Source organism: Trichogramma pretiosum, unplaced genomic scaffold (assembly GCF_000599845.2).
Source record: "Trichogramma pretiosum strain Unisexual culture from Peru unplaced genomic scaffold, Tpre_2.0 scaffold28, whole genome shotgun sequence".
In the NCBI taxonomy this organism is placed as follows: Eukaryota; Metazoa; Arthropoda; class Insecta; order Hymenoptera; family Trichogrammatidae; genus Trichogramma; species Trichogramma pretiosum.
The window spans coordinates 1,332,116-1,359,343 of NW_019641710.1; the positions used below are offsets into that span (position 1 = coordinate 1,332,116).

Here is a 27,228-nt window from a genome sequence, read left to right on the forward strand (position 1 = left end):
CCCTGTAATCTCAAATTTTGATTATTTTCGTACGTCACTAGTAAACTTTCAAAAACAACAAGCATGAAAAGTTGACAAGATGTTTGGTTTCAATAAAAACTTGTTTATTTTTGTTGTTTTGGGAATTTTTACTGTAGCCATTGCTCAGAGTGACACTTTTGATGAAGAGTTAATGCTAAAACCTCTTCCAAATGGATTTTTGTACGCTTATTTCCAATTTACTACTCGATGGGAAGCCTCTAATAACCAGCAAACCTGTCAGTGCATTTCATCTATGTAAATTATTAAAATTTTCTAATCTTCTAAATTAACAAGTCTTTATTTATTTAAAGGGAAACACACCCACTTGTTTCCTAGAGGACTAGCAGAAATTATTGGTAGACATCATGTAGATGAAATGCAAATTTCTTTAACTGAAGGTTTATGGAACTATAAAAAATATGGATATCCATTTCATAATGCTGGGCCTGGTGCAGAAGTCACTACATGGTTCAATAAAGAAGTGTCTGAGTAAGTACTTTAAAAGTTAATATCACTTAAAAATAAAATTTACTTTATTATTATTGTTTTAGTGTCGATAAAGAATGGAAAGGGTTAACTAATGCCCTTTCAGGATTGCTATGTGCTTCGCTAAACTTTGTCAATCCATCAAACAGTTTTTCTCCTCAGTTCAGTTTTAGACGATCTGGTGCTATGGAAAAGGAATCTAGAAATTCTAGTCATTTACGATATTCATCTCTTCCCAGAGAAACTGCATGCACAGAAAATTTAACTCCATTTAAAAAATTACTGCCTTGTGATTCTAGAGTACGAATCTTTATCACATCAATATTGACATTAAATTCTTTTCAATATTTTTAATTACTTTATAATTATTGCAGAAAGGGCTTGCTGTTCTATTGAATTCAGCGTTTATTCATAATACAAACTACCATTCAATAGGTATTTACTTTCGTTCTATTTGTAGCAATGCTGAATGCACACAACGGTCGGTTGAGCTAAAGCAAACAGTGTCTTTAGTTTATGACACGGTTACTTTTGATACAAAGGTACAATTTTCATTCAAGGACTTAAAAACCAAAAGATTTAAAAAAAATCTATTTTCTATATATACTTTTAGGATTGGTCTATTAGGAAATTATTTGGTATAGGAATAAAGGGTGCCTGTCCCCTTGCAAATATAAGCAATATTTATGTAGATACTACAAGTAATAAGACTTACCATACATTCAAAATCACACCAGATCCGGATTCAAATATTTTGAGTCTGAGAGGTGGTCAAGAAAATAAGTATGCTTTGTACAATATAAAATTGCATAACACAGGAAAACCCTTCAGTATAGCAACTGTACATGAACAACAAAAATCACTTAGTGTTATTCAACCATCTATTTTATATGCAAACAGATACATTACTGGTAAGTAAAAAAAAGATAAACATAATTTTTTAAAACAAAAATATTGATGTAAACTGTTTATTTCAAGGATACGGTCAAGAAAAAGGATCATTGGTGACTAAAATTTACAATGATCACTGGAAGCCATTAACCATAATTCTCTTAGAAAATGTTCCATGGTATTTACCTCTTTACTTACATTCCATGAAGATTGTTTGCAATGGCAAAGAATTGCAGCCATGTAAGAATCAAATTGAACCTCTTTAACTATTGAACAACATACAAGATATTTTTTATTACTCTTAGTGGCTCAACGTTACATTCCTGGCAAGGAACGTCAGCAACCGTACTACCTGGAGCTTGTGCTAACTTTGCCTCCTCGATCCATGACGAAATTCTCCATAGACTTTGATTATACGTTTTTGAAGTGGCAAGAATATCCACCAGATGCCAATCATGGTTTTTATATGGGCCCAGCAGTTATTAGCGCGATGTTACCGATTGCTAGAAATTACACTGCTTTGCCGCAAGACGGGAGCACCATTACTTCTATGTAATTCTCAATTCAACTTACTTATTTATATAGTTTAAAGAATTATATCTTCATTGCAGTTTTTCTTTGCAATTTCAGTTTCAACGCTACCCGGCCCGGATACCTGGTGCAGTTACGCACAGAACCATTGCTGATAAGTCTACCAACGCCAGATTTCAGCATGCCGTACAACGTCATATGCTTGGCCTGTACCGCGGTTGCTTTAGCGTTTGGTCCATTGCACAATATTTCGACCAAACGACTCGTGTTGAAACGCGTTGATAAACAAAGTTACCTACAGACTGCCAAATCAAAGTTGCGATCGCTATTCGGTTCCAAAGAGAAAAAAGAATAGTTTACTCGTTCATATATCAATTTTTATGTTTATTTTTCATGAGGTTGTATTGTCAGTTTTTTCATATTGTACCCATGATCATTTCAAAGAACTAGGGTAATGTGAAAAATGAAAGAAACTCGATATCATTTATTCCTTAAATATGTGATCTCGATAACTCGACAAATGATGAAACTCGATTCATTTGTGGAATAATAATATTCTAAAAACGCTTAAATTACTTTTATCGAGTCAATACTATTGTGAGTATTAATTTTTACAGCTATGTATAAATATAAATATTATTTAAAATGAGATTTCTGTCTTAAAATAAATGGTGCGTATGTTTGTGAATAAACGCATAGCGAGCTTTTACAAAATATAAAAGTTATTCAAAGTTTCGAATAGTTTCTGATTGATCATCTCAGCACTATCACCAAACCAGACACTTATCAACTGGATTCATGGGCATACCGCTTTTACAAGAGTAAACCTGGGCGAATTCCCGGGAGTTGGACAAAGTGCCGATGACGCGATAACGGCCGGGCGCGTGTACCGCCGTCTTGAGCTTGTTGCGCATCGCCTCGGGCCGTATCGTGCCGCACCAGACTTGGGCGAAATTCAGGAAAAATAATTGCCGGCCCGTGAGCCACTCCAAACCAGGCAAGCGCTCTCGGCTCGATTGTCCTTGGTTCTCCGTCAGCCACTTGTCGTAGGCCTGCGAAAAAAGTCGCGCAAAGTTTGAGCATATAGTTTTGAGGCCGATCTTTGCTCATCGTTAACACGACCATTTTACTTACTTTAAACGCTTGCTTTATCCCACCATTGTCAGCTATGTTTTCACCTTGAGTATTGACGCCGTCGAGTGCCATGTCGACTTCTTCGACTATATATTTACTGTACTGATCTATGCATAAAAAAAAGGAATCATCACATTGATCATTGTACAGTTTGACTATTTTTAGTTATGATTAGAAATCAGATGTTAAACGTATGAAGTAATTGATCGAAAAACAGCCCTTCCTTAGTGATTTCACCTTTAAGGTACGAGAGATCCAAGAAGCATTAGTTGGAATAAAAATCAATAGTTAAATTCTTTCTTTATATAAATGATTATAGAGAAGAGAAAAAAGAGAAATAGACAAGAGCGTATACACGTGCAATATACGAACCAACGAGACAGTAGGCGCGCCGATCAAACTCGGTAACGGAGCTCTCGGACCACCAGCGCAGAAGATTGCCGTCCTTGTCGAAGAGCCGGCCCTTGTCGTCGAAGCCGTGAGTGATCTCGTGGCCGATGACCACACCTATGCCACCGTAATTGAGGCTTCGCGGAAAGTAGCGATGATAGAACGGCGGCTGCAGAATACCGGCCGGGAACACTGCAAGATGTAGTACATATCTCAATAACGATATCGATCAAGGAAATTCGAGCTGGATTGTTTCGCTGTAATTTACTGATTTGATTTTTGTTGCGACTGTAATAGGCGTTGACGATGGCCGGGGCCGCGTTCCACACGCTCTTGTTGACCGGCGCTCCGAGTTTGTCCTGCTCGATCCTCGTCAAGTGCCTCAAGACGTTGAGCGTGTTCTCGAAGTACTTGTCCGGTTCGATGAGCACCTGTCGATCAGTCTCGCGATCACAAACGACAGCTCAAAATCGAAAGGGATGTCGTGAAAAATCTTACGTCTCTGTAGCGCCTGTCGAGCTGCTCGGGCTCGAGTATGAAGTCCGGATAGCCGATGCGCAGCTGCATGGCCTGGAGCTTGTCGAGGGCGTCGCGCCTCGTGGCGTCGTCCAACCAGCTGGATCGGCGCAGCAGCTCGCGGAAGGATCGCTGAATCTCGTGGGTCATCGACAGGGTCTGCGCAAAAGACATAGCCACTCGATAATTTATTTTCTCGCCCACAAAACAGAGGCATTAATTGAGAAAGGATACGTGCGTCGTTCTTGCTCATCTCGTCAAAGTACTTGCGCACGAAGAGCGAGCCGAGGGCGTTGCCCATGTTGCTGTTGACCTGGCCGACGCAATTCTTCCAGCGTGGTGGAGACTTTTCCCGTCCGAACAGGGTGTAGTAGAAGGTCTGCTTGGCCTCGAGGAAACGATCGTCCAGATTGTTGACTCGATGGCGCACGAAGCGCCAGAACAGGTAGTTCGCCACGACTCTGGGACGCGCACGAGAAGCAACAACACGAGGCTCATCTCGATCACAGTTTTACGCAGAGTATCGTGTATCACGGGGACATACCTCGATCGGGTTCGGGACAGGAGCTTGACGAGGTCCTTGAGGTAGTTGGTGGCGAACACGACGACGGGCTCGGAGTCGCCGACCGGCCGGCCGAGCACGATCGACAGGTACCGGCGCCAATCGATCTCCGGCACGGTTCGGCGCAGCTCGTCGAGGCTCATGCGCCGGTACAGATCCGAGATGTTCCTGCGCTCGTCCGGGGATATGGTTATCTGCAAAAGGTATGCATGCAAAAGGTGCGTTTGCAGGACGGATGCGAGTGAGGGGCTCACGTTGGCCAGCTGAATCTCGAACTGGACGAGCTCCTCGGCGTGGCTGGCGGCGGTCCTGGGCGAGGCCCCCAGCAGCGTCACCACCGTCAGCAGGTAGGTCTTGTAGGCCTGCAGGTAGCGCGCGTTCGACGCCTGCAGGTAGTAGTCCTTGCTGGGCAGGCCGAGGCTCGTCTGGTCGAGCTGTATGACGTACTGGTCGCTGTTCTTGATGTCCGGCCCGATCCACTCGGAGATGAGGACGTCGTTGTTGTAGAGGCGCAGCCGGGCGACCAGCAGCAGCCAGTCGAACTTGTCGGGCTCCCACTCGGGTCTGAGCATCGGCCAGCCGCCCAGCTCGTCCAGCAGCAGCAGCAGCGGTCGCTCCATGCGCCGCTCCAGCACCTCTGCGATTTACATTTTTTATTTCCATCTGCGAAATCTAACGAAATGATCTCTCCGTACCGTAGTTCATGCAGCTGCGATAGAAATACTTGGCTTTGGTGACTGCGCTGGTGAGGAGGGCCGCGTCGTTGTTGTCGGCCTCGGGCTCCTCGAGCAGTTGCTTCAGCACCAGATCCAGCGACTCGCGAAGCGTCTCGAACGTGTCGAAGCCGGCCTTGTCCTCGGGAATGGGATTGTACTTTTCCCAATTGCCACAGGCGTACTGGTAAAAGTCCACGCAGGGGTCGACGCTCCGGTCCATATATTTCAGCATCATTTTCGCTTGGAAACGAAACGTTATGAATTAGAATAGTCGATCGATCATCGACGCTCACTGATTCGACCTATTGGAAATGTCGTACAATACCTTGTACGCCGCGAATGTATTCCTCGTTCCAAGCGCTTTTCCAGAAAGCTCGAAAATCCATTGGCCCTTCGTGCAGCTGAAACAAGAGAAACGCGTGAAAATCATCGAACATTGAGACATGCTTCCGCATCACCTTGGCGCTCCGCTCGGGCCAAATTTTGGCCTCGTTCTCCTCCTCTTCTCCATTGCTGCTGTCTTCACTGGCGCTGCTGTCCGACGAAGATTCGCCCTCGTCTTCGAGACAGTCCTCGTTCGTTGCATTGGCTTCGTCTTCGTCGTCGTCGTCGTCGTCGTCGTCGTCGTGATCGTCGCAAGCTCGGGACTGAGGCTGGGCAACGGATTCCGAGGCCGATGACTCGTCTCGGCTCTCTTGGCGTTTAGCTCGAGTCTGCAAACTATCGTTCGATATAACAGCTTACACGGCCTAGTGCAGCTGTTTTCTTCGAAAGCTATGATTTTTTCATAACTGGGATGTGCTTTTACTAAAGATATATGTACCATTAAAACCGCCCTCTTTACAACGAGTTCCCGAGACCTAGTTTTACATTTCGTTGTAAAAATATATTAGATTTTGGTCGTTTATTTGGCAAAATGTCATTCATCAACGAAAAACCGGAAAAGCGTGAAAAAAAATGTTAAAAGCGTCACGCGCAGTAATGTAACGCGCCACTCAACCTACATGACAAGGCCTATGCGGTGTATAAGGCACAGGTTTACGCACTGCACGCGCACATACAAAAGCGGCCTTTCGGCATCGGTCGCTGGCTGCTTTTCTCCGGGGGCGAGCGCAAGCTCTTTTTCCAGCGGCTCACGAGAGCGAGAGAGAGAGAAAGAACGCGTGTAGTCAGCGACGTACGTGCGGCCTTTTCTTTTCTTTTCTTTTTTTTTTTCTATTGACGATTCGCTAGCATTTCCACGCCGTGCTCGACGAGCGATGTATATTGCAAGTTGAAAGACGCGCGAACCGCATCTGCCTGTACATATAGGCCTAGAAATGCGGCAAACGCTCGCGTGTTCTATCTCACATTCTTTTTTTGTCTTTATTCTAGCGTAAGAAATTTACTTGCAGTTCCCGTGCAGCAACAGCAGTAGGCAGCGAGCTTTTCAAAGTCCCCGGCGCTGATGAAGGCCGACTAGAAGCTATTATGATGTTCTTTTGCTGCCCCCGCTGCGGCTGATGATGCTGCTGCTTCTGTCTCCGTTCATTCGGCGAAGCACTAGACTCCGCGTCGCTGATACTTTGTGGCTCTTGGCTTTCTTCTCCCGTGCCCTACACACATACATTTGTAGCAAAAAAAAAAAAAAATAAATAAACCCGGGCACGAGTCCCATACGTGTGCCATACATTCGACAGCCGACGTTCTTTGTATTCAATGGATGTATGCATGAATTTATGCGTCGTTGGGATAAATGAGGGGGAAAAAAACGTGGAAGTATGTTTTGTCGGATTTGGTGGTTCAGCTAAATGTGCGCAGCTCAGTTATACAGACCTCGTTCGCGTGCCTTTTGTGGCGCTCCAACGAGGCGCTCGCCGGCAAAAAGCTCGTCACCGCGTGTGGATGCAGAGCGGACAATCTGCGATGCGCCAGCTCGGCAGCTTCCTCAATGTCATCTGCGCACTCGAGCATTACATTATTCTCTAGCTCTGTAGGCCAGAAAATAGAGAGCACTCGTGACAACTCACGGATCAAGTGATGCTGCAGCGACGAGGACGGCCGTGGCTCGTCGAGCGACGCGTTCACTTCGTTACTCGGCTGGATTTTCGTCGGGCTGCCGCCGCCGCCGCCTCGAGTCGTCAGTTTGCCGATTACCTGAGACTTTGACAAGGCTATGATGATTATGGCCACGGGCAGTATGACGGCCGGTATCAGCATCAGCAGTCGTATTCGCGTCCGGCACATGTCGCTCCCGCCCATGCACCATCTGCAATGCACGCGTTATAATATATCATTGAGAGATCGCGACGAGTCTTTTATGAATCCTTTCAATTGGCATCGATGATCGAGAAGATATCCCTTTGGTCGATCGGCTTGCAAACTTATTTGCACCCTACTTATTACTCGCGAGAAATTCCTGACAATATCAATTGATGTCTCGAAGCGCAAAAACGACGTCCCTTCGTGTTTATTCCGAAGCTCGGATATAATATAAAGTGGCTGCGAGGCAGCAACTCGACTTTTGAATTAATCTCCCGATGTAAATCGAGTGCGGCTCTATATCGTTGTGAAAGTTCAAGTATCCATGTCAAATTTATTTTTCTCTTCAATTCAGCAAATTATTACGAACGATCGGAGCTGCGTCGACGACTCCCGTTGACTCGATCGCTGTAACACAGTTCGCGAACTCTTTGCGCTCCGCAGCTTTAATTAAAAAGCGATAAATGTGTATACAGCCAGAGGGGGGACAAATGAATAAGCAACGACCGATGCTTACCTCGTCTAATGTTTCTTCGTTTCAATAGTTTTGAATGCTCGTCGTAATATAGATTGAGAATAAAAAAAAAAGAATCTCGAGAGGGAGAGACGAGCCGTGTAAAGGGGAAATATTATAAAATCAAGGACGTACTTGAGCCTTCCGGTATCCTTGTTGATGGCCAATCGACAAGACGGACAGATGCCTTCGACCTCGATGTCATCGCTCAGCTGGCTCGTCGTATCCGCCGCACGCATCGACTGTTGATGACTTAGGCGCATTCTCGCTCTCGTTAACAAACTTGCAAAATATCTCTCTTTCTTTTTCTCTTCTTTGCCTTTTTCGCACAAAACAAAAAAAAAATAGATTAAGATACGAACGGAAGAGGCATCGACGATCGTTGACTTTGCGTACTTCCTTTGAAAACACGCTGCAATCAGCCGATGTTCGATGTTAAATGCAAGGCCAAGGAAAATAAAAGAGAAAAATATATCGCGTGCAATTATCAATTAAAGAAAAGTTTCTCATCCGAGCGTTTGGTTGTACTACGAGCGAAACGAAAGATTGATAAATTAGACTGAACGCGGGAAATTCGACGAACGTCGGCGAAACAAGCCAAATTATTGAAAATTATGCAACTATTAGTGGTGTAAAATTGCAGTAAGTATTCCAGTCGGTCAGGCACGAGCGCGCACAGGTGATAAAACGCTAAGCTTGTTTTTTCTTCAGTCTTCAAGAGACAAAAGCAATACTTGAAGATATTATCCGAAGATATGTAATGAATAAAAATCAGAGGAATTGAGCGAGTAAAGGGAGAAGAGGGAAGAAGAAGCCCCAAGTAGGGGTTGCGAATGTCAAAAGACGCCAGAAGGGCAGGCCCGGGTGACGATTCGCGGGCACGCACAGACTCGAGGATGCGCACACGCACGCACAGACACACGCGGGTAGGGAGAGGCGGCGGCACACGCGCACAATCGGCCGATTTCGTTAAGGTCCGAGCGATCGCCAAAGTCCGCAAAGACGTCGAGAGACGGAGAACTAGGCCAGTGCGAATGTCAATCTGGACTCACGGCGCGGCGGTAAACGGGCGCGCGCTTGAGCTTGAGCTTTGACAGTAGCTCGCACGCACACAAAGTGCCGATAGGTCGACATCGAGAGTGGGGTCCGCCGCTGCACGACGATGACGATGATCGGAGCAGATCGGAGCAATTAATCAATTGCCGAGCGAGCTGTACCAGCGAATATACCAACGATTTGTAAAGAAAGAGAGAGAGAGAGAGATCAAGGCTGGCTTTGCGTCGTGCACACAGGTACCTACACATTCGTGCAGCGGCGAACCGATTTCGTCGTCTGCCATTCGGTCAAGGTTCAAACGATCGTCGCGTCGTTCCGAGCGATAATGTAATTTCGGATATATGCACGAGCCGAGATTTATTTATACGTCGATCGTCACGTTGCGACGTGTCGCCGCGTTATAATATACAACACGGAGAGCTCTGCAGCTGCGAAGGATCTGGCAAAACTGCACGAACTGATACACGTATAGCCGAAGAAGCAAGTGGATCGTCGACACCTCGCCTGCACCGCACTCGAACGTATATAACTCGATATACACCGAGCACATATCGCATTCGATATATACATATTGGCCTTAATTAGCTATGATTATCGTTTCGAATGTCTTTACTAGCTGGCATTATCACGCGATATATTACTGCGACGCGACGGCTCTGTATTATGCAGCTGCGTCGAGCATCTTTCGCCGTCGAGGGATCATTGCGAAGCTCGATCGTCGTTCGTCATCGTCGCGATTTATTACAGTTAGGCGCGAGTCGAAGGATCAGCAAGGACTCACGGACAAATGTGCCGACTCTCTTTAGCTCGTTGAGGCTTCGTCGATCGCGAGCCTCGGCGACGTCCATGTAGCGCAAATTCGAGCAGTCGTACTCGAGTGGCATGTAGCCGACGTAATTCAACCGCTCGCTATTATCCTCCTCTCTCATTGTGCAGCCGAAATTCACTGGCCGCCTATTGTTGTGCCATTCAATGCTGCTGCTGATGCTGCTGATGCTCGCGTCGATCGCTCGACTGACCCGTCGAGGTTATAGCCGATCACAATGTGTGCGGCGCGGCACCGATTTTTAAACGCGTCCACTTGAACCGTTCGTGCACTGGACAGCTTTTTGCGGGCCGTGACTCGTACGGCAATCGAGCACAGAGCCGCGAAGCTGCGCGTCTTTTTACGTAATGCTCAGCTAGTCCAGAGCTGCCTTTTTGTCGCATCGATTAGAGTTGAGCGACTTTTTCATCCATGTGCAAAACTTAACCTGCTCACCTTGCTCGCTTTCCTATACAACTTTTCCGAGCGATTGAAAACTATGGCTTTGAATTATTATTTTCAACGAGCTCACATTTGCCCCACTATAGAAACTGTAAAAGTAGAGCCACTTCAACATTGCTTCATTCATATTCTCGAATAAACAGTACATTTCCAATTAGGATGAGGAAAAATAAATCTTCACCACGTATATTGTTTACTGATATATTATATTTTATAATACATCAGATTTATTGATCTCACTAGAATATAAAATCGTTGGCAACAATAAAAATTGCCTCCGACCAAAAAAATTCGTACAATTTGTTTTCCTTCTTACATACATTTGATAATTATTCCGCTGTACATATTGAAATGTGAAGTCTATTACTCTTTATTAAATCAGACTTGTGCGATTTTTTTGAGAATACATATTACTGTACGCGCAATCGGGACTTTCACTTTTTTGGCACAGACTTTTATGTTTATTTGTTTGTGAGTATTGAAATTTTGATCGCATTTCAACTTTACTTAACATGATTCTTACGAACTACTATGTATATGTTTGTATAATATCTTAATCATCTTGAATTTTCATCCCTGTTAAGTAGAAAAAAAAACATTCTCACAATTGTATATTTTAATTACAAAAAAATGACATTTTGATAAAAAATGCATTCGATTTAATTATTTTTACTTTTTTGTTTTCATATCAAAAGTTGGGTACGAATACCTTTGTACATATCTGTGCAGTCCTCGCAATGACGATTGTCACACTTGCACGATTAAAAAATTGGGTTCATATAATAAGCACATTCCGCATCGAAGAGTCTCGCGTGCATACGAGGGATTATTCCAAAATTATGATACATCGTATCAGAATGCCACCATTTTATAAGCAATAGACGTATCGATATTAATTTTTATTCTCTCAGATTTAGTACAAATTTCAACGTTATGACTGTATTATACACATATATAATAGAATCGTAACTCAAAATTATGCCATCTTGAATTACTTCTCGATGAAGCAATGTACGATGAATCATAGTTTCGGGATAGACCCAGATTTTTAAGGCTCCTACTCGTAAAATTTTTTGTTCCTCGAACATTATAATACAATAATTGTTACGCAATAACGCGTGCATATACTTAAATGTGTTAACTCCTGAAGAAATGCATACATATTATATTGTAAATTACCCTCTTTATTAATTTCAGCCTGTATTATATCAAGGGGATCACGTGTTATTTATCACTATAACTGTCGTCGCTATTTAAAAAAATTCATTGTTATACATTGACATGGTCATCGTATTGATTTTCAATTTGCCGCAGACTTTACATCACTGCAAATTCTCCCCCCCACAAAAATGTTTTTTTCTGTATTATAATAAATCGTTGCATTCGTATTTATAATGCACATTTACCGCGTACCTACGATCAATAAATCCCTCGCAGTTTTTTCCACGAGTTTGATCGTTTGCGCGTCCAAAACTTTAAAATCGCATCTTTCAGAAGCCCGTGTATATGAATAAAAAATTTCCATCGCACTCGGACACGAGGGCGACAAATTGTCGTAGAAAAAATCGTGAATTGCCATGAGGGTTGGAAGATGGATCGATGTGGTGCATCGACATACTTTGTGCTTCGCCGCTTTTCGCAGTGCGTCGGCCTGTCAACTCGTCGCTGCTTTACTTGTGCAAGAAGTGATACTCCAGTATATCCTCTTCGTCTGTCATAACGAGGGAAAAGATAAAAATCATATTCGTTAGATTTTCAGTAAGTCTTATAGAGCTCGTTTATAATCTGTGAACACGATACAAATAGCTTTGAAGAACGAAATGTGTATACGAGTTCCGCTCGTGAAGCTTTGAAATCGTTTTGTTTTCATTTTGAATCGACGCAAAAGCTGCCGAGCGCGACACAGATAAACTTTTGACAAAATGTTGCAGGGCACTTTACACAGATAAAAAGATAACTCACAGAAAACATAAACAAGCGCGCGCGGTAGAAATTGTAATCTTAGTAGAATATATTCGCGCTTGAAGCTTAAAGGAAGAAATTTTTTGCGCGAGAAATTAATTGAAAAAATTGAAGTACGCACAAAAAAGTTGAAAAAAAAACACAGAGGAAGCATGAACGTTGAACACAAAAACACAGCAAAGCTTTGAACACAGAAAAAGAAAAAACAAATATAACATTTGGCGTGCCCGTATGACACTTTGTGTAGTCCATATGAAACTAGTTTGCTTTTTAAAATATTGTAAAAACTTTTTAAATCAAATTTTATTTTTTACCAAATGATGGCAAAAGTAAAATTCATTTTACAGTATAACTCGAAAAAAATGTTGGCAATAAGAAAAAAATGAGTTCTGTTCGTTTGAAGTACTTGCCACTTGAACCGGGAATGCTTTTTACAACGCCCTACGTACTTTTATTAGCATTTAAACTTTAAATCTCGATGAATTGATGTACGTGTTCATTGAAATTGAAAAAAAGGGAAGAAAAAAGATAAAGAAAAAAAAACAGCCTGATTTTGCCTCAAGCATGGATGGCGAGCATGCAAACGCCATAAAGTGTGCGAAATGTGCATGAAAAATATGAAGCCTCAAGAGTTTTGCGTGGAGAAGAGGAAAAAAAAGAATCAGGGCACACACAGACGCATGAATTAAGAAGTAGTAGCGAGCAAAAACAAAAGCTCTCAAAGCACATGCAAGTTTTTTTTGCACGCCCACAAGCGACACAACAGACGATATAGTGCATACACATAATGCCTATAGACGGACGCACGTGGAACGACAATCCGTAAATAGTACTGCGTACCTTCTCTGCTGTTGTCCAGGTCACTGGTTTGCGTTTGAGTGTCCTCCGAGGCACGTTTGCCTACTACCATGTGTAACGGGTCGTTGATGTGTCCAAGTGGTGGAATTTTTTATTTTTAATGGTCGTGCGCAGGGATGCATAAGAAAAATCGAAATCATGGATTATAAGTTAGAGGAGGTCGAGGATCGGGGTGCTGATTTTTTTTCAATTAATTATTGATATTTTTTATAGTGTGATCTAGAGATATTTTGAATATTAGCAACACTGACTCCGCATTTTTAATAGCTTCCTAGCGATCAAAATGATGATGATGAAAATTATTTGTTTCTTGTACAGCTAGAGCAGTGCTTATAATATTTAAATGCTCAGAAGTAAAATGAAAAAATGGTTGTCGTGGATGTCAATCAGAAAATGTGGAATGAAAATTGATTCGATTAAAAAGGAGTGATTTTTGGAGCCTAGCGTCGTTCGTGAATTTTCATTTTCGCTATATGCACCGTAATAACAATCGAGATCTCGCGCTAGAATTATTCTTTAGGATGACTATAATGATGATTACTCGTTGGCTGTTGTTTCGCTTTTTATATATTAAGGCCACGAGGTCTTCATCACATTGTAAGCTCTAATGGAAATGAGTTTTTTCTTTGTTTGCCTCTCGTGTGCTTGCGAGGTGAATTTTAATGCGAGTCAAGTACTTCGGAGAAAACAATTGAGACATTATAACGAACGAAACTGGAAAATCACGAACGAAACTTTGCCTCGACGAATGTATGTATAAATGCGATAAAAATGATGATTATATTTACAATGAAAATATCGTAATTTTTAAAGACTCTTGAAAACATTTCAAGCCTGCGAAATTCATCATCATTTGAAAAAATATATAAATATGTATGTGGCGTATTGATGCAGCGGCGAAGACGTTTTTTTTATATCTTAATGCATAACCAATTACTAAACGAGTGCATTTGTTGCATTCAATGCTCCGTCGTATGGAGATTTTGGCGTTAATGACATTTTGTGGCAAAATCAATCGTACAAGCATGATGACCATATTATTCATTGCCCTCAGATTTTACTTCAACTTTTTACTTGACAAAAGCCAACAAAATTTTTGTAATATAATTCAAGTGCGTTTTAAAATCAAAAACTCGCAAAGTTAACACTCTTGCGGATTTTTCAGTGAAAAAATGAAGATGCCAAATAAAAGACTCATTCACTTATTTAATAATATTGCATACAATCAAGCTACAACACCGAGAACATGTATACCTGCATTCACTAATATATTATCTAAATTTAAAGCCGACGTAGAAACAAGTTGAAAGCTTGAAATATGGAAACTATGGCATCCTAAAAATTTTAATAGCGATTTTTTTAACCTGTTTGTTTTAAATTAAATTAAACAATAACAGCGATACTTTCGATTTAACGATAATAGTCTACTTAAATAATGATTATATTCGACAGATTAAATAGTGTTTAAATAAATGGAACAATGAAATCTTAATCTAAATGATTAACGCGTCTCGCTATTTTAACTTTAATTCGGGAGATTTTTTGTCAAATACTTTTGAATTCGCAAATTAAATAACGCGGAAGACGTATACATATCTTGCATCAAAATCATAGGAAATCAATGAAATGTACGATAAATTATAAAAAATATTTTAGATAGGCGAGTAAAATTAAATTCCAATACTGTGTATATAAAAAAATTTTGACTTGCCATTTTTAATCTGTCGAAAAAAAATTACAAATGGCACATTCAAACATATTGATCGTTGATTATCATAGTAATACTAAGAATATCTTTTAATAGTAACTTGATATTTACAATTGTACGTTTTTCGTTTTAAAATGTATTGCGATATCGATAAACTATTTTCTTCAACAATTTTGAGTATATCTATATATTAATCATTTAACATGTTAGTCGTTAGTCACGGGATAAAAAAGATATTTCGGTGCGTATCTTTCGTGCGTATGCTTTTTTATCTTTGCTTGCTTCGAGTTTTAAAATAAAAGATTCGACAATCTATATAGCCAATCATGTATATATAATGCGTATACAATATATATTTATGTTAAATTTTTTTCTATACAAATACCACCGCCTTTTTTTTCTGCTTTCTGATTGATTTGTTCTCGATACTTCATTGATATGTAGGACTTTCGTCCCTTAACCACGACCGTGATTTGTTACTTTCGGTCATTTTTATTTATTTTTTTATTATTTAAATAAATAGTTGTCCCATCATTGTCAAAGTATACCCTAAAAAAAAGAACAATGTAACGAAAAAAATTAATGTTTGTAATGATTTTTAATTCGCTACAATAAAAAATTTAGGGCATCAAGGATGAAGGTGGCACTTATTCTTATGTACATTCAGACAATTCATACTCAAATAGAATAAATACCCGACAGAGGTACATGCATTTCCCTCGAGTATTGTATTACTTGACATAATATATTACGATATACATAATAGAATTATCATCATTAAAAATTGATAGGTACCAAAAAATGTGTTTACTAACATTAAGCAGGCGTATAAAAATACAGTAATAACATCACCGGATGAAGAGTATTATTTGAAACATGAGATAATCTACGATATGCAATATTATATTTTTGAATTCAAGAGGTCATACGCTTCTGGCTCTTCGGTATCAATTTTGAAAATATATTCAACTCAATCCTTAAAGGATGCAGGGATTTACGTTTTATGGAAAAAATACTCAATCGCTCTAAAATACTCTAATAGTTATATTTTTATGCAATGAAGTATTACAATCTAGATTAAATTTATTACAATAATTTCATTTATCACGAAATTGATCGTGGTTTATGAACTAAAATAAGGATAGATGTATGTACAATTATTTGTTCAAAAAATTTCGTAAAATAATTACAAACAAAGAAGCACCGAGTAGAAAATTTTACAAACAAACGTGAAGATTTGTTCCAAAATATATTTTTACATATAATTAAATCATGTTTTGAAAATTCAATCGAAAATTCTTTCATGAGATGGATTCATAAGATTATAATTTTATTAAACGTTAAATTAATGCCAATAAATAACTCTCTAAATCGAAATTTCATAAAATTATGTACACTTGTCTACGATTCGTACGCCTTATGTTCCATAAAAAGTGTATGTAACAAAAAGATATAATTTTTAATATAAATGTTATAACTTTTGAAAATACCATTAAAAAATCAGCACTTCCGAGCCAATCAAACGCCCTCTTTACGAGGCATGCATTAACAATAAATAAATAAAATCTATAGCACTAAATGTACAGTAGGATGATTTTTGAAAATATTTCTGGACTCGTTTAATACAATGCACAGAAGCTACTGTTTCACTTATACAAAGATAAATTATTCATATAATTAAAAACTGTACAGGTGAAAGATGAAAATGAAAATGGATAAGGGGCGAGAAGTGCGGTCATAAATGAGCCCCGTAGACTACGCCAGACTTAAATGAAAAAAAAAGATAGAAAATGAATAACTACAATATGATATGTTCCTCTACAGTTTCAAGTACAACACAAGACGAGTTTTTCCGTTTCAATCAGTAAATACAGATGGGAAGATGTATGCTTTGACATTTTTGCGTTTTTTAACGAGTATTTTATACGAGTGGAAATATTTTTATTTGAATTAGATGGGACAATAAAATGTATTCGTCTCAAATAGAAGAAAATAGAAAAAAAGTTCGAGAAAGCATTAAATAGTGTCGGTTCAGTGCACGAATGAGTTGAAAATAGCGATTTTATTTATTTTGAAAAGCAGTCGAATTAGGTACACGAGAGAGAAGAAGAGGGAGAGGAAGAAGAAGGAGAGAGAAATGAAACGTAATCACGTGCACTACGCATCATTCCCAATCAGCACTTGCAACTGATTTTTTAAACGACTGTGACGATCGATCGGCAACGATCGGGCTCGCTGAGAAGGATGCCTCAGCCTCGTGCTCGGTCAACGTCAGATCGTCGGCCAAGTCGTCGTCACAGAAAAACTTGGTCTTGTGCAGTCTCACGGGTAGTCTCGCCGCTAGGCGTCGAACAAAACAATGAAAACAACAGCAGGCAACGTAATAACTACTATTACATGACATCGACAAAAAATTCACAAGGATTGCCCATCGCAATGCGAAATGACTGTCTACTACCAGATAGCTCTTGCTGGTTCTGCTGCTGCTGCTGTCCCTGGTTCTGAAGCTGCTGCTGCTGCTGCTGAAGGGGCTGCTGAGGCTGCGGCTGCTGTGGATGCAGGGCTATCTGCGTCTGATTGGTATTGCCGGAGCCGGTGCCCGTACGGACCGACTGCTCGGAACCGCTGCTACGGCTACGGCTGCCGCTGGATCGCTTGCCGTTGCTACCGCCGCTGCCGCCGGTCGTTGTGAGGGTCGTCGCCGTGCTCTTGGCTATCGTCGGCATGGCCGGTACCATCGGCAGCTGCAGTTCTGTTTCAGAACAGAGAGACTTAAGAGAGTGCGATAGGCAGCCCTCGGTAGTAGAAGGAGGACTAATGGTGGTAGTAGTGGTAGTGTCAGTGCTCGTGGCTGTTAGGACGGACATGAGAAGCCGTTGATGCTTCGAGCGCTCGCTAGCATGATCGTCGCACGCGCCGCTGCTACCTCCTACAAACATCACACGACGCGCCAAAAGAACGCGATCGTGGCTTTACTCTTTTGCACACTTACTGACCTTATGTCTTTGTCGTTTTTTCTTGCTATTGTTTTTTTTTTTTTTTTTTTTTTTTTTTGTTAAGCGGCAAAAAACGACGCAAAGTTTGGTGCAAACCGTTACCCCCCAGCGAGTACGGAGCTTTTACGGTGAGTGTTACTTTTTATCTATGCTCAGACTCAGATAAAGAAGCTTTCGAAACGACCCCTAAACCTCTAGGAAGAAGATTGCCTTTTCAACATTTTTATTTAATTTCTTTCATTATCATATTAATACCAAGTAATTTAAAAGGAGATAGATAGAAAACAAGCTAAATATGATCAATCGTTCTACTTAGAAAACCACCTCATTTGTGTTAGACTAAACAACAAGCTCTACTGGTTTTAAGTCAAGTTCAAATTCATAGAATTGACTAAAAAAAATTAATAAAAATATATATGTAGGAAATTGATGTGTGAAGGAGCATGTTCAATTTTTCAAACAAAAAAAAGTAATTCATAGGTTGTGAGTGTAGTATTTATTGTATCATGGTTCCACAAAATACACTTATATACCTTTCGCGATTCTCATATATAACAAAACAATTTATTTTCCAATCAAAACTATACCCTTCATGCCACGATAAATTTGGTAAAATTTATTTTGAAACGATTCTAATCATATCCATCAATTTACAATTTCTCGTCAATCGTTCAAAAATAAAGCGTATCATCTACGATCTCAAGAATCTGTGTCAGGAGTATTATAAGAATAATATATTTTTTCTTTAAAAATTCATATCAAATATGTAAACATCTATTCCATCAGTTATGGAATTTTAAGTAGAAAGCCATTTAATAATCTAGTGTAGGAATTATGACGAATTCGTATGAATTCCCTAAAATGACTTATAAAAATAATCTATATACAATTACTCTACATTTTATAGGCTTAAATTTTATGCATTGTATTAAAATAATACAGTTTTCAATTCTATATTTAGTTATATACCTAGCCAAGCTCGATAAAAGGCAACTTCTCTAATTCGTATCAACAGTCAACTATGCTAGTCTTAAGTACAATTTATCTTTCGCTAATCTACTATTATTTGCAGTAATAGTTGCATTGACTTATAAAGGTGAGCAGCGTTAATAATTTGGTAATTCGTTTGTGTAAACGTTACTTATTGTAAATAGATTCAAGACTCAAGTGTTTTATTACGCGCAAAACCTTACGATAATAGTTCATTGAAGATGACTGAAAAAAGTTCAACAGCAAATTTATTAAATAATTATTGTAATAAAATTTTCGAAAGTGCATAACTTTGAAAGATGAAATATTTTTTGGTAAAAGCATGCATTTTTACGTAAACTCTATGTACATAATAAAACTGCAGCAATGAGCAATCAGCAATAAGAATAGTTCATTGAAGTAAAAAATATTTACAATCGATAATAATATACTCTGTAGCATTAGTATCATGTATGCATAACAGTATACACGATCAGTTAATCAAGTAAGACTTTAAAAATGCAATAGAAAAATATGTATATTCAACACAGATAAATATGAAATTTCATTAAACTGTAAAAATTGTACAAAATGCGTATTTCAATCAATCATAATATCAAGTAGGAACAAATAAGGAACGTTTACTATGTATTATATATAATAGTAATAATAATTAATATTACTTAAGTCCCAAATGTATGATATACAATTTTCTATCTACTGTGCATGGTCTAATTCAAAAGGTGCGTAATCATGTAAATGCAAAATAATGCAACAATAAGTTGAAGCTCTACCCATGATACCTGTGGTAGATGGTAATAAGCTCGGTAACGTTTCGTATGTACAATCACGGAAAATAGAGCCTCAACCTATTCTAATGAAAGAGATTTAAAAAACGTCTCGCCGCGTTCGCCACTGTTAATCAATGAGTGAGTCGCGCTGTTAATCGAAGCGTACATAACCGTCCTGGGAAATACCTGAACCACTGTGCAGGCTCTCCTCGCGCTGATAGCCGTAGATAGTTGGCTCGTTAGTGAAGTTGAAAGGCATAGGGCTGTATCCCGTGGCTGCGTGAGGAGCGTAAGTCCCCGAGTAAGGCATATCCCAAGAGCTTGGCGGTGGCAACGGGCCGACTTGATCGCAGTCTAGCTTCATGTTGCTCATCGCCGAGATCAAGTCCCCGAATATATAATAGCACTGCTCCGAGAATGTTATCTTGTTTACTGTGTGTCTGATTAAGCCAGCTTTCAACATCAGAGATGCATATTTGCGCGCATCTCGCCTACAATTGTGTAAATCGCGTCAAATTAATTTGTGAAAATTCGTGAAATCAAGTATGAAATTGGACATGTACCTGTCGATGAAGCCTTTAACGTTTTTGTTTAGCCAATCAACAACGTCGGCACCGATGAAGGCATTGGGTATTGTAATCTTGAGCCACAAGCGATCACGGACCTCAAGACCCGAGTCCGGCCGGGCCATGGCTCTCACGATCGTCGTCATGTCAGAGTTGATCGACAAGTCTTGTTCATCGAACGGCCCTGAAAATAGATTGAGTACTGGTTCTTTAGTAATATCGTTGATTCTATTTCGAACAGTCGATTGTGAATAGAACGGCGAAACGAGCTCGTCGCTTGTAGTCAAATAATATAAAACTCACGTTCTGCGTCGGGCAAGGTGCTGGCCAAACTGCTCGACGTCGAAGTGATGGTCGTGGCACTCGGTGGCCTCGGTGGAAAACCTTCCCCTCTTATAGCCGCCGTATGAGCGACCCAAGCGCCTGGATCAATCGGGCGTACGGGTTCGGTGCGCGGTATCGTAAAGTAGCCTTTTGGATTCGGATCCCAGCATTTGGCCACTACCAATTTAATCGGCCTGCGGAGTCGGTGGATTTTTATAAACAAAACGTCCTCGCAAAATCACCTCTATCGATCAACTTACCCTGGTTTTTGAACGACTTCTCGCAAAACTCGAACTGCTTCGTCGTTCGACATGTTCTCAAAGTTGATATCGTTAACTTGTAGAATCATATCACCAGGTTCAATGCGACCATCTAAGGCAACGGCTCCTCTGTTGTTGAAAAAAATCAGTACATTGTAATACGGTTGTTTGGAATAATTTTTCAAGCGACTGTTGGATGGAAAATTTACCCTTTCATGATAGACCCGACGTAGATGCCACCATCGCCCCCTTTATTGCTCTGCCCGACTATGCTGATACCCAAAAAGTTGACCGTGTCCATATTGAGCGACACAGTGATTATGTTCAAGGACATGGTGCTGTCGGTAATGCTGCTGAAGGAAGAGGTCCGCGACATCGGGGGCAGCCTGTGGCGCCGACGTCTCTGTGTCCGACGCTGTCTGTCCATCGTCTGACGGTCTATCGCACTGCTCATCGTGTGTCTGCCAGTGGTCGAGGTGATGCGGCTGCTCGCGTCGTCGTCCGACTCCAAGAACGTCGTCGTTTCCAAATCGGAGCTCAAAATCGAAGCCGACTCGTAACCCATCGCTGAGCGATGTTTCGAATGGCCATTAATGCGCAGGCCTAATGAAAATATCAATCATTGACATAAGAAAAAAGAAAATTAAATAGAAAAGTAGCTGCTGCCACGACGTACCGTTGTATTTGTTGTATTTCTCGTATTTGTCAGCGTGATGCCTAGCCGATTTGTGCAGGTGCTGGCCGTGATGCCTGCTGCTCATGATGCTCTCGGTCTCGGTCAGGGTGTCGTCGTGCGACAGAGGGGGAAGGGGCGGCCGCGTCGTGTGGCCCGGCGTAACGTGATCGACCTTGTCGTGATGATGAGGCCCTTTCGGGTGATCTTGCTGCGGTGCCGTGTCTGTACATTGCGAGGCCCCGTCCGACTGATTGCTGCCTTCGGCCAGGACGAGCTGTACGATCGATCAAGTAGATTATGCTTTTAATATTTTGCTTTAAAAAAATGCTTTACAAAAAGTTCGGAGCTATCCGATGCTTACCCATGACACCACTCGGCCGTTGAAGCATGGAAGATGCGCGTCGTCGTCTACGATTTCTTCTTTGACAACGCTGCAAAATAAAAGAGGAAACAAATGAAAAGCAAGTTTACTGGAAAAGGTGGAGAAAAATCTCGAGTATCCAGTTATTTGACGAGCCGATAAAAATTTCACAAAAAATACCATCGGTAAAAAGCCACGAAAATTGAATAAATGAATCTTAAGAATCGACGTAGGTTTAATTTCCGCAATTTTGCTCTGTGAATGAAAACCTCGGCTCAATGGAAATACAAAAAAAATGCGGCAAGCGGTGCTTACGGCAAAGAATCCGATAAAACATCTCGAGAATATCTATATATGCGCCAGTAGAGAACGAAGGCAAAAGCCACGCGGATATCCTGCGGCTCGAAAAAATAAAGTTTGAAGGGCCGGGCAGGGGTAGGCAGGCAGGCACGCGCCTGGAATGCGAATCTTTGAAAATGCACAAATAAAAATACTGCTGACAAGTTAAAGAAGCAGAATAAAGGTCTATATCTATCTATCCTTCTCTATCTCGGAATAAGTATAACAACACTCGTTAAAGCATGTCCCGCAGGTGCAGCGTATATATAATAATACAAACAGGAGCGTCGGTGTGGAAGCTGCTATATAGCCGATGACGAAGAGGACAAAGGTCGCGCACACGGCTGGCAATATTATGTATATATGTATACGATGCTGAAGTCGTTGTATTTTTTTTCATATACGCACTCGCGCACGACCCTCGAAAAAAAGGGTGCGTGCGTGACACATACGCACATAAACGTACACACACACACACAAGCGCGCGAGAAGAGAGAGAGAGAGAAGAGAGATAGATCAAAGGGAGTTTGAGGAACGGCGTGTGTACGAGCGCCTATCAGAACTCTGCCATCGTGTGGATGTGCGCGCGCGCGTGTGTGTATATGCGAGAGTATGCAGAAAGAGAGGAAGAGACAAATAACTGCTGTTGCTGCTTTCGGATAAATACGCGTGCACACGGTAACAGTGCACGCGCGGCTTTTTGGACCTCGAGGGCTTCGCGAGTAGTTGCGATATACGAGATGATGCTGCAAGATTTATGACGTATATCCTATAGTCGTATCGCTAGCAAATTTTTTTTTTTTTTAAGGAAAAATAACAACAGCAAGAGACGATATTTTTGTAAAGAAAACGAGCTCGATAATGCAGGGTCGATTTTTCCAAGAACGAAACTCGACGAAAGAACGAGAAGGAAGGATTAATGAAAAATATCGTTGGCAGAAGAGCAAAGAAAGGACGAGGCAACAAAACATCTATACTCGCTTCACATGCCAAACAAGAAAAGAATAAAAGAGAAAGCAGAGATAAGTTTTCAGTGAGGAAAATTTGGTTTCATCATAATGGATTAAATGTTCAAAGTCAAAATATATATTAAAAAATGCGCGGAAAATATTTTAAATATCGCGTGCTCGACTTTGACAAAGAATTATACGCAAGTCCCATGAGTAGGCGGCTCGGCGATGAGCTCCGTACGTCCTCGCAACGTTACGTGCGGAGTGTATAAACGAACGAGAGAAGTAGAATGAAAAAAGGAAGAGGGGTTGCGTCAGAGAAGAAAAAAGAAAGAAGAAAATACAGCCGCTTTTGCCAATTTGGCAGAATTTCAAGAAATCTTTCTCTCTCTCTCTTTCTCCTTGCAGAGCTGCAACAACAACCTGCAAGAAAGTCAACCAAAGGGATGGGGTATTTGTGTCTCTTTATTTTCCCTCTGCTTAATGCTGCCGCCCCGCACGCGTCGGTTGTACGCACATCTCTATATGTGTGCGTGTGCGCTGTGATTCTGTCATGCGACCGTATTTATGCTTTTTTATTCGGCTCGTTTGCACACGCGTTATGTACTCGCGCACATACAGTACTGTAGGCCTTCATTATCCTTCATAGTAATTATGAATTTTTTTCCTCCTTCTTTTCGTCGGAAAAGGATTGAATGACGCCGTATACCATCATTACGGCTGACAATTGAATGAAAAGTTGCGCACATACAGAGAACACGCGGTTGATGGAAAAATTGTCCCTCTCTTTCACGGTAATCGTCGTCACAACAGGCGTGAAATCAACTTATCGAAATTCAGCATTTTAACGCCTCGAGGCTCGAGGCTCTCGAAAATATCTCGTTAGCGTGTTTATAGGCGCGCGAGATCAATTTATGCCTGCGTAGACGCGATCGCGTATATATAGCGAGAAAAATATTTGTGCTGCCTATATGTATGCTCGATAAGGTACTACGCAAACGCAGAGCAAGAAAATTGAATTGGAATCGAGTTAGCAGCTGCGGACGAATGATTAATGTATTTGGCAAATATATAATGCACGAGCAGCGCAGTCCTTGAAAAAATTCGTCGAGTTTATCTATCGGCAGACGGCATTAGATACTTTATTTATCGTCGCTCGCACGTGCGTCGGACTAGTGGGAAAGAATTTCCCGGGTAAGAAAGCGAGAGAATTCACAGCTTCGCTTCGTGTGAATGTTTAATAAAACCATGCCGGACAGAGTCTTAAAAATGCAGCAGCAGCCGCAGCCGCATCGGCAGCAGGTTTGTCGTTCGAGATTGTATACACAATATGCGCTGCAGCAGAGCAGCGACCTTCGCGAGGCGCGTTAATACGAACGACGACACAGAAAATAAGATAACGAGCATCGCGACACATACGCGTATTGGCCTCATGCGCCTTATAACGCGTATACCCGGGTGCGTAATAATAAAACATAATCCGCAGGGGGAGAGAGAGAGAATGGATATTCGCACCGACGTGCAGTTATATACTGCAGCCGACACTTTAAGTATACGATATGCCAGTAGCAGCAGCATTACCGCAGCGAGACTCATTTATTCACGCGGTGCGAAATGTACAAGTGTACAAGGTACAAGGAAAAAGAGAAGCGTATCAGCTCGCGAAGCAGAGAAAGACAAATGCCGCAGAGTAGAGTTCGCTGCTACTATCATTTCCAGTATATATACGCTATATGATCATCGTATCTCGTGTATATTTTCTACCCTATCTCATAGGTGCAATATCACACTGACGGCTCGTTAAATTTCGGCAAATTTATCTTTCCGATCGCTGCTCCGAATTCACGCTGTAATTGCACGCATTCAAAGATACGGCGCGCGGCTTCTGCACGATCAGTGTCAATGTTTATTTGATCGGGCGGGAGAAGCGTGAAAATAAAGGCAGAGCCCCCCGCGAGTGTAGGCGTACGTCGACCTCGCTACTGTCTTTCTCTCTCTGTCTCATTCTCTCGGCATCTCCGCCTTGTGCGGAGAATCAAAAATTGTACGCTTATGTAAATTGAAGACGCATCGACGACTACGTTAGAGACCGGCAGCTTACTCGCACTGGTATGCGTTCAATCGCATCGGACAGCATCATAAGTAGACCGGATATCGAAATGATGATACCCGTGTCTGAGGTCAGCTATGCAGCAGGCGATAAGAGAAGAGAAAAAGGCACATCGACTCTTCGTTCGCATCTACAGATTGAGTGTCAAGTAACTAACTCTCGTACATTTACAGCTCGTGTCGGTGCAACGGATTTTCCGACGAAGAGGAAGAATAAAGGAACGACGATCGTCCCAGAACGGAGTCGACTTTTCGCAGTTGGCTCGCTCGATCTCTTTAATAGAGGCCAGGCTTTCCAGGAAAACTTTTAAATAGCTACTGGCCAGTGTTTACGTGCCGAATCGCTGCGCTCCTCGCTTTAAACCTATATACAGACACACATGCGTATGTGTGCGTGAAGCGCGATCACTCGGCTTACTCGGTACTCGTGCACGCGCAAACCGTCGATTTTGGCCACTTCTCTGTAAATCAGCCCGTTACGCTATTTTTTCGCGTTTGTTTCATTCGTAAGATACGTACCCAAAATCATCGTCCATGGATTTAAAAAAGTACTTGTAATTGGGCCGATTGAGGACGTTCTTGAAATCAGCCAGGGTGACGCTCTCGGGCGGGCAGCTGACTTTGACGAGATAGGGCGTCTCCTCGTCGTCGATGTGATAGATGATCTTGGTCTCCTTGGCCGAAGACGTCTCGTGCTGCTGCTGCAGTGTGGCATTGTTGTGCTGCTGCTGCTGCTGCGGCTGATCCTGATTCTCTTGCAGTTTGTTATTTTCCTCCATGATCGCGAAAACTCGCTGCTACCGCTGCCTTATGCGATTTTACCGCAATAAACATACGACGAAGGAAGAGAGACGTACGAGCGAGAGAGCGAGACAGACAGATGGACAGCAGCAGCAGAAGTTGAGCTGCACTTTCGGCGCTACACCGTGTATATACACGCCCGCACACACGCACTGCACTCGGCATTCACTGATCACTGTGCATCCTACGACCGGATTTTTTTTTCGACGTTGGGTTATGAAGCTCGATCACGTATCACTCGAGCAACATAGTGTTGCGTGCTGTTTTGCTGCAGCGAAGACGGCCAAGACGACGACGACGACGACGAGGAGGAGTTACGGGCAATATGGCGTCTCGTGCGCTGAGCATGTATGTGTGTGTGCGTACATAAATTCGCGTGTCGATGTGTCTGGCTCACAGGCCAGTATACGTGTATAGAGCGCGCGCCTACGCGTACACACCAACAGGCGCCTATCCGCCACCGCTACTGCTGCTACCGCTATTATACGCACACATACACAGTCACGCGCTCCTATGTACAAGCTACGTAATCCCCTCTGTGTGCTACGTACTATATATAGCTATATGGTAGCTATATGAACTCGTGATGTATGTGTCGGTGCTCCGAAATGTCGAACCGGCGGCAGCGGCGGAGTTTCAGGACGAGCAACGGCAGCAGCACTTGGTGGCGCCGCCAAGAGCGATCATCGTCCTCGCGTCAAGTACGGCATCAACTCGGCGGCTTCAGCAGCGGCGACGTCTTGCTCGTCGTCATGGCTCGACGCAGCTTCTCGAAGATACTCGGCTCTCTGTATGCCTCCGCCTTTAAAGGGACACGCGTATTATGCACGTTCACAAAACTGTCCAACAGCGGTAGTAGCACTGACTCGCGTTTACAAATTCTGTCCCTATTCTCTGTAAGAGACGAGACTCTCGTTTGATAGTACTCGCTTTTGACAGGTCGAATTGCACAATTTGTTTACGGCTGCGCGCACTCGACCGCTGGCACGGGACGATTGTTGTTCTTTAGGCGAGGAGCCGCTGACAGCCGCGCAACATCATGGCGGATCCCCCCCCAGTGTGTGTGTGTTTGTATGTGTATAAGGTTGGTACACTCGTGTGTGCAGTGCGCGAACTTGTCTCGCGGCGCGACGATGCGATACTGCCTGCTGCTGCTGCTGCAGCACCACAACTCCGCCGCGGTGGAGGAGTCTCTCAACTCGCAAATGTACTCTCTCGACTATATACACTACT

General features: G+C 42.0%; 4 protein-coding genes across 9 annotated transcripts; 1 reads left to right on the top strand and 3 right to left on the bottom strand.

Annotated features, from left to right (window-relative positions):
- The first annotated feature begins 15 nt into the window (after window positions 1–15).
- LOC106658611 (GPI transamidase component PIG-T) lies at window positions 16–2,666 on the top strand. Its single transcript, XM_014380627.2, has 8 exons — window positions 16–257; window positions 333–510; window positions 573–807; window positions 882–1,049; window positions 1,121–1,418; window positions 1,486–1,638; window positions 1,704–1,950; window positions 2,029–2,666. Exons 1-8 carry the CDS (start codon window positions 80–82, stop codon window positions 2,282–2,284), a joined length of 1,713 nt encoding a protein of 570 aa, XP_014236113.1. The 5' UTR covers window positions 16–79; the 3' UTR covers window positions 2,285–2,666.
- LOC106659169 (neprilysin-4) lies at window positions 2,301–5,785 on the bottom strand. 2 transcript variants are annotated; one of them, XM_014381569.2, is made up of 11 exons: window positions 5,706–5,785; window positions 5,573–5,648; window positions 5,227–5,487; window positions 4,786–5,168; window positions 4,514–4,725; window positions 4,208–4,430; window positions 3,952–4,128; window positions 3,722–3,884; window positions 3,436–3,645; window positions 3,064–3,170; window positions 2,301–2,981 (listed from the first exon to the last, which is right to left on the bottom strand). In XM_014381569.2, exons 2-11 carry the CDS (start codon window positions 5,631–5,633, stop codon window positions 2,697–2,699), a joined length of 2,082 nt encoding a protein of 693 aa, XP_014237055.1. In that variant the 5' UTR covers window positions 5,634–5,648; window positions 5,706–5,785; the 3' UTR covers window positions 2,301–2,696. The 2 variants fall into 2 exon arrangements, with proteins under 2 accessions (XP_014237055.1, XP_023318970.1); XM_023463202.1 differs by having other exon boundaries at window positions 5,573–5,712.
- A 116-nt stretch (window positions 5,786–5,901) lies between these two features.
- Window positions 5,902–9,502, bottom strand: LOC106659168. Of its 2 annotated transcripts, XM_014381567.2 has the most exons (6): window positions 8,399–9,502; window positions 8,138–8,321; window positions 7,257–7,495; window positions 7,063–7,184; window positions 6,636–6,842; window positions 5,902–5,967 (listed from the first exon to the last, which is right to left on the bottom strand). In XM_014381567.2, the coding sequence occupies exons 2-6, from the start codon at window positions 8,263–8,265 to the stop codon at window positions 5,950–5,952; spliced, it is 714 nt and encodes a 237-aa protein (XP_014237053.1). In that variant the 5' UTR covers window positions 8,266–8,321; window positions 8,399–9,502; the 3' UTR covers window positions 5,902–5,949. The 2 variants fall into 2 exon arrangements, with proteins under 2 accessions (XP_014237053.1, XP_023318971.1); XM_023463203.1 differs by lacking the exon at window positions 5,902–5,967 and having other exon boundaries at window positions 6,462–6,842; window positions 8,138–8,315.
- Window positions 9,503–10,514: 1,012 nt separating this feature from the next.
- LOC106659075 (segment polarity protein dishevelled homolog DVL-3) lies at window positions 10,515–26,998 on the bottom strand. Of its 4 annotated transcripts, none has more exons than XM_023463171.1 (10): window positions 25,714–26,998; window positions 21,797–21,866; window positions 21,436–21,709; window positions 20,969–21,362; window positions 20,760–20,888; window positions 20,479–20,693; window positions 20,173–20,377; window positions 19,796–20,100; window positions 17,312–17,605; window positions 10,515–12,036 (listed from the first exon to the last, which is right to left on the bottom strand). In XM_023463171.1, exons 1-10 carry the CDS (start codon window positions 25,971–25,973, stop codon window positions 11,996–11,998), a joined length of 2,187 nt encoding a protein of 728 aa, XP_023318939.1. In that variant the 5' UTR covers window positions 25,974–26,998; the 3' UTR covers window positions 10,515–11,995. The 4 variants fall into 4 exon arrangements, with proteins under 4 accessions (XP_023318939.1, XP_014236870.1, XP_014236869.1 ...); XM_014381384.2 differs by lacking the exon at window positions 10,515–12,036 and adding an exon at window positions 15,184–15,402; XM_014381383.2 differs by lacking the exon at window positions 10,515–12,036 and having other exon boundaries at window positions 16,073–17,605; window positions 20,173–20,359.
- Window positions 26,999–27,228: the final 230 nt, after the last annotated feature.

What these genes read in the sequence shown, in the direction of transcription:
- LOC106659169 (XM_023463202.1), bottom strand. Translation starts at nt 5,702, where the DNA reads ATGCGGAAGCATGTCTCAATGTTCGATGATTTTCACGCGTTTCTCTTG. An exon ending in ATACATTCGCGGCGTACAAG is followed by an intron (nt 5,488 to 5,572) that starts GTATTGTACGAC and finishes TTCGTTTCCAAG; the next exon opens with CGAAAATGATGCTGAAATAT. An exon ending in GGATAAAGCAAGCGTTTAAA is followed by an intron (nt 2,982 to 3,063) that starts GTAAGTAAAATG and finishes CTTTTTTCGCAG; the next exon opens with GCCTACGACAAGTGGCTGAC.
- LOC106659075 (XM_014381382.2), bottom strand. Translation starts at nt 25,973, where the DNA reads ATGGAGGAAAATAACAAACTGCAAGAGAATCAGGATCAGCCGCAGCAG. An exon ending in ACGGCCGAGTGGTGTCATGG is followed by an intron (nt 21,710 to 21,796) that starts GTAAGCATCGGA and finishes TCGATCGTACAG; the next exon opens with CTCGTCCTGGCCGAAGGCAG. An exon ending in GTCGGGTCTATCATGAAAGG is followed by an intron (nt 20,889 to 20,968) that starts GTAAATTTTCCA and finishes TTTCAACAACAG; the next exon opens with AGGAGCCGTTGCCTTAGATG.
- LOC106659168 (XM_014381567.2), bottom strand. Translation starts at nt 8,265, where the DNA reads ATGCGCCTAAGTCATCAACAGTCGATGCGTGCGGCGGATACGACGAGC. An exon ending in AAGGATACCGGAAGGCTCAA is followed by an intron (nt 7,496 to 8,137) that starts GTACGTCCTTGA and finishes CGTGCATTGCAG; the next exon opens with ATGGTGCATGGGCGGGAGCG. An exon ending in ACAAAAGGCACGCGAACGAG is followed by an intron (nt 6,843 to 7,062) that starts GTCTGTATAACT and finishes GTATGTGTGTAG; the next exon opens with GGCACGGGAGAAGAAAGCCA.
- LOC106658611 (XM_014380627.2), top strand. Translation starts at nt 80, where the DNA reads ATGTTTGGTTTCAATAAAAACTTGTTTATTTTTGTTGTTTTGGGAATT. An exon ending in TTCAATAAAGAAGTGTCTGA is followed by an intron (nt 511 to 572) that starts GTAAGTACTTTA and finishes TTATTGTTTTAG; the next exon opens with TGTCGATAAAGAATGGAAAG. An exon ending in GGGAGCACCATTACTTCTAT is followed by an intron (nt 1,951 to 2,028) that starts GTAATTCTCAAT and finishes TTGCAATTTCAG; the next exon opens with TTTCAACGCTACCCGGCCCG.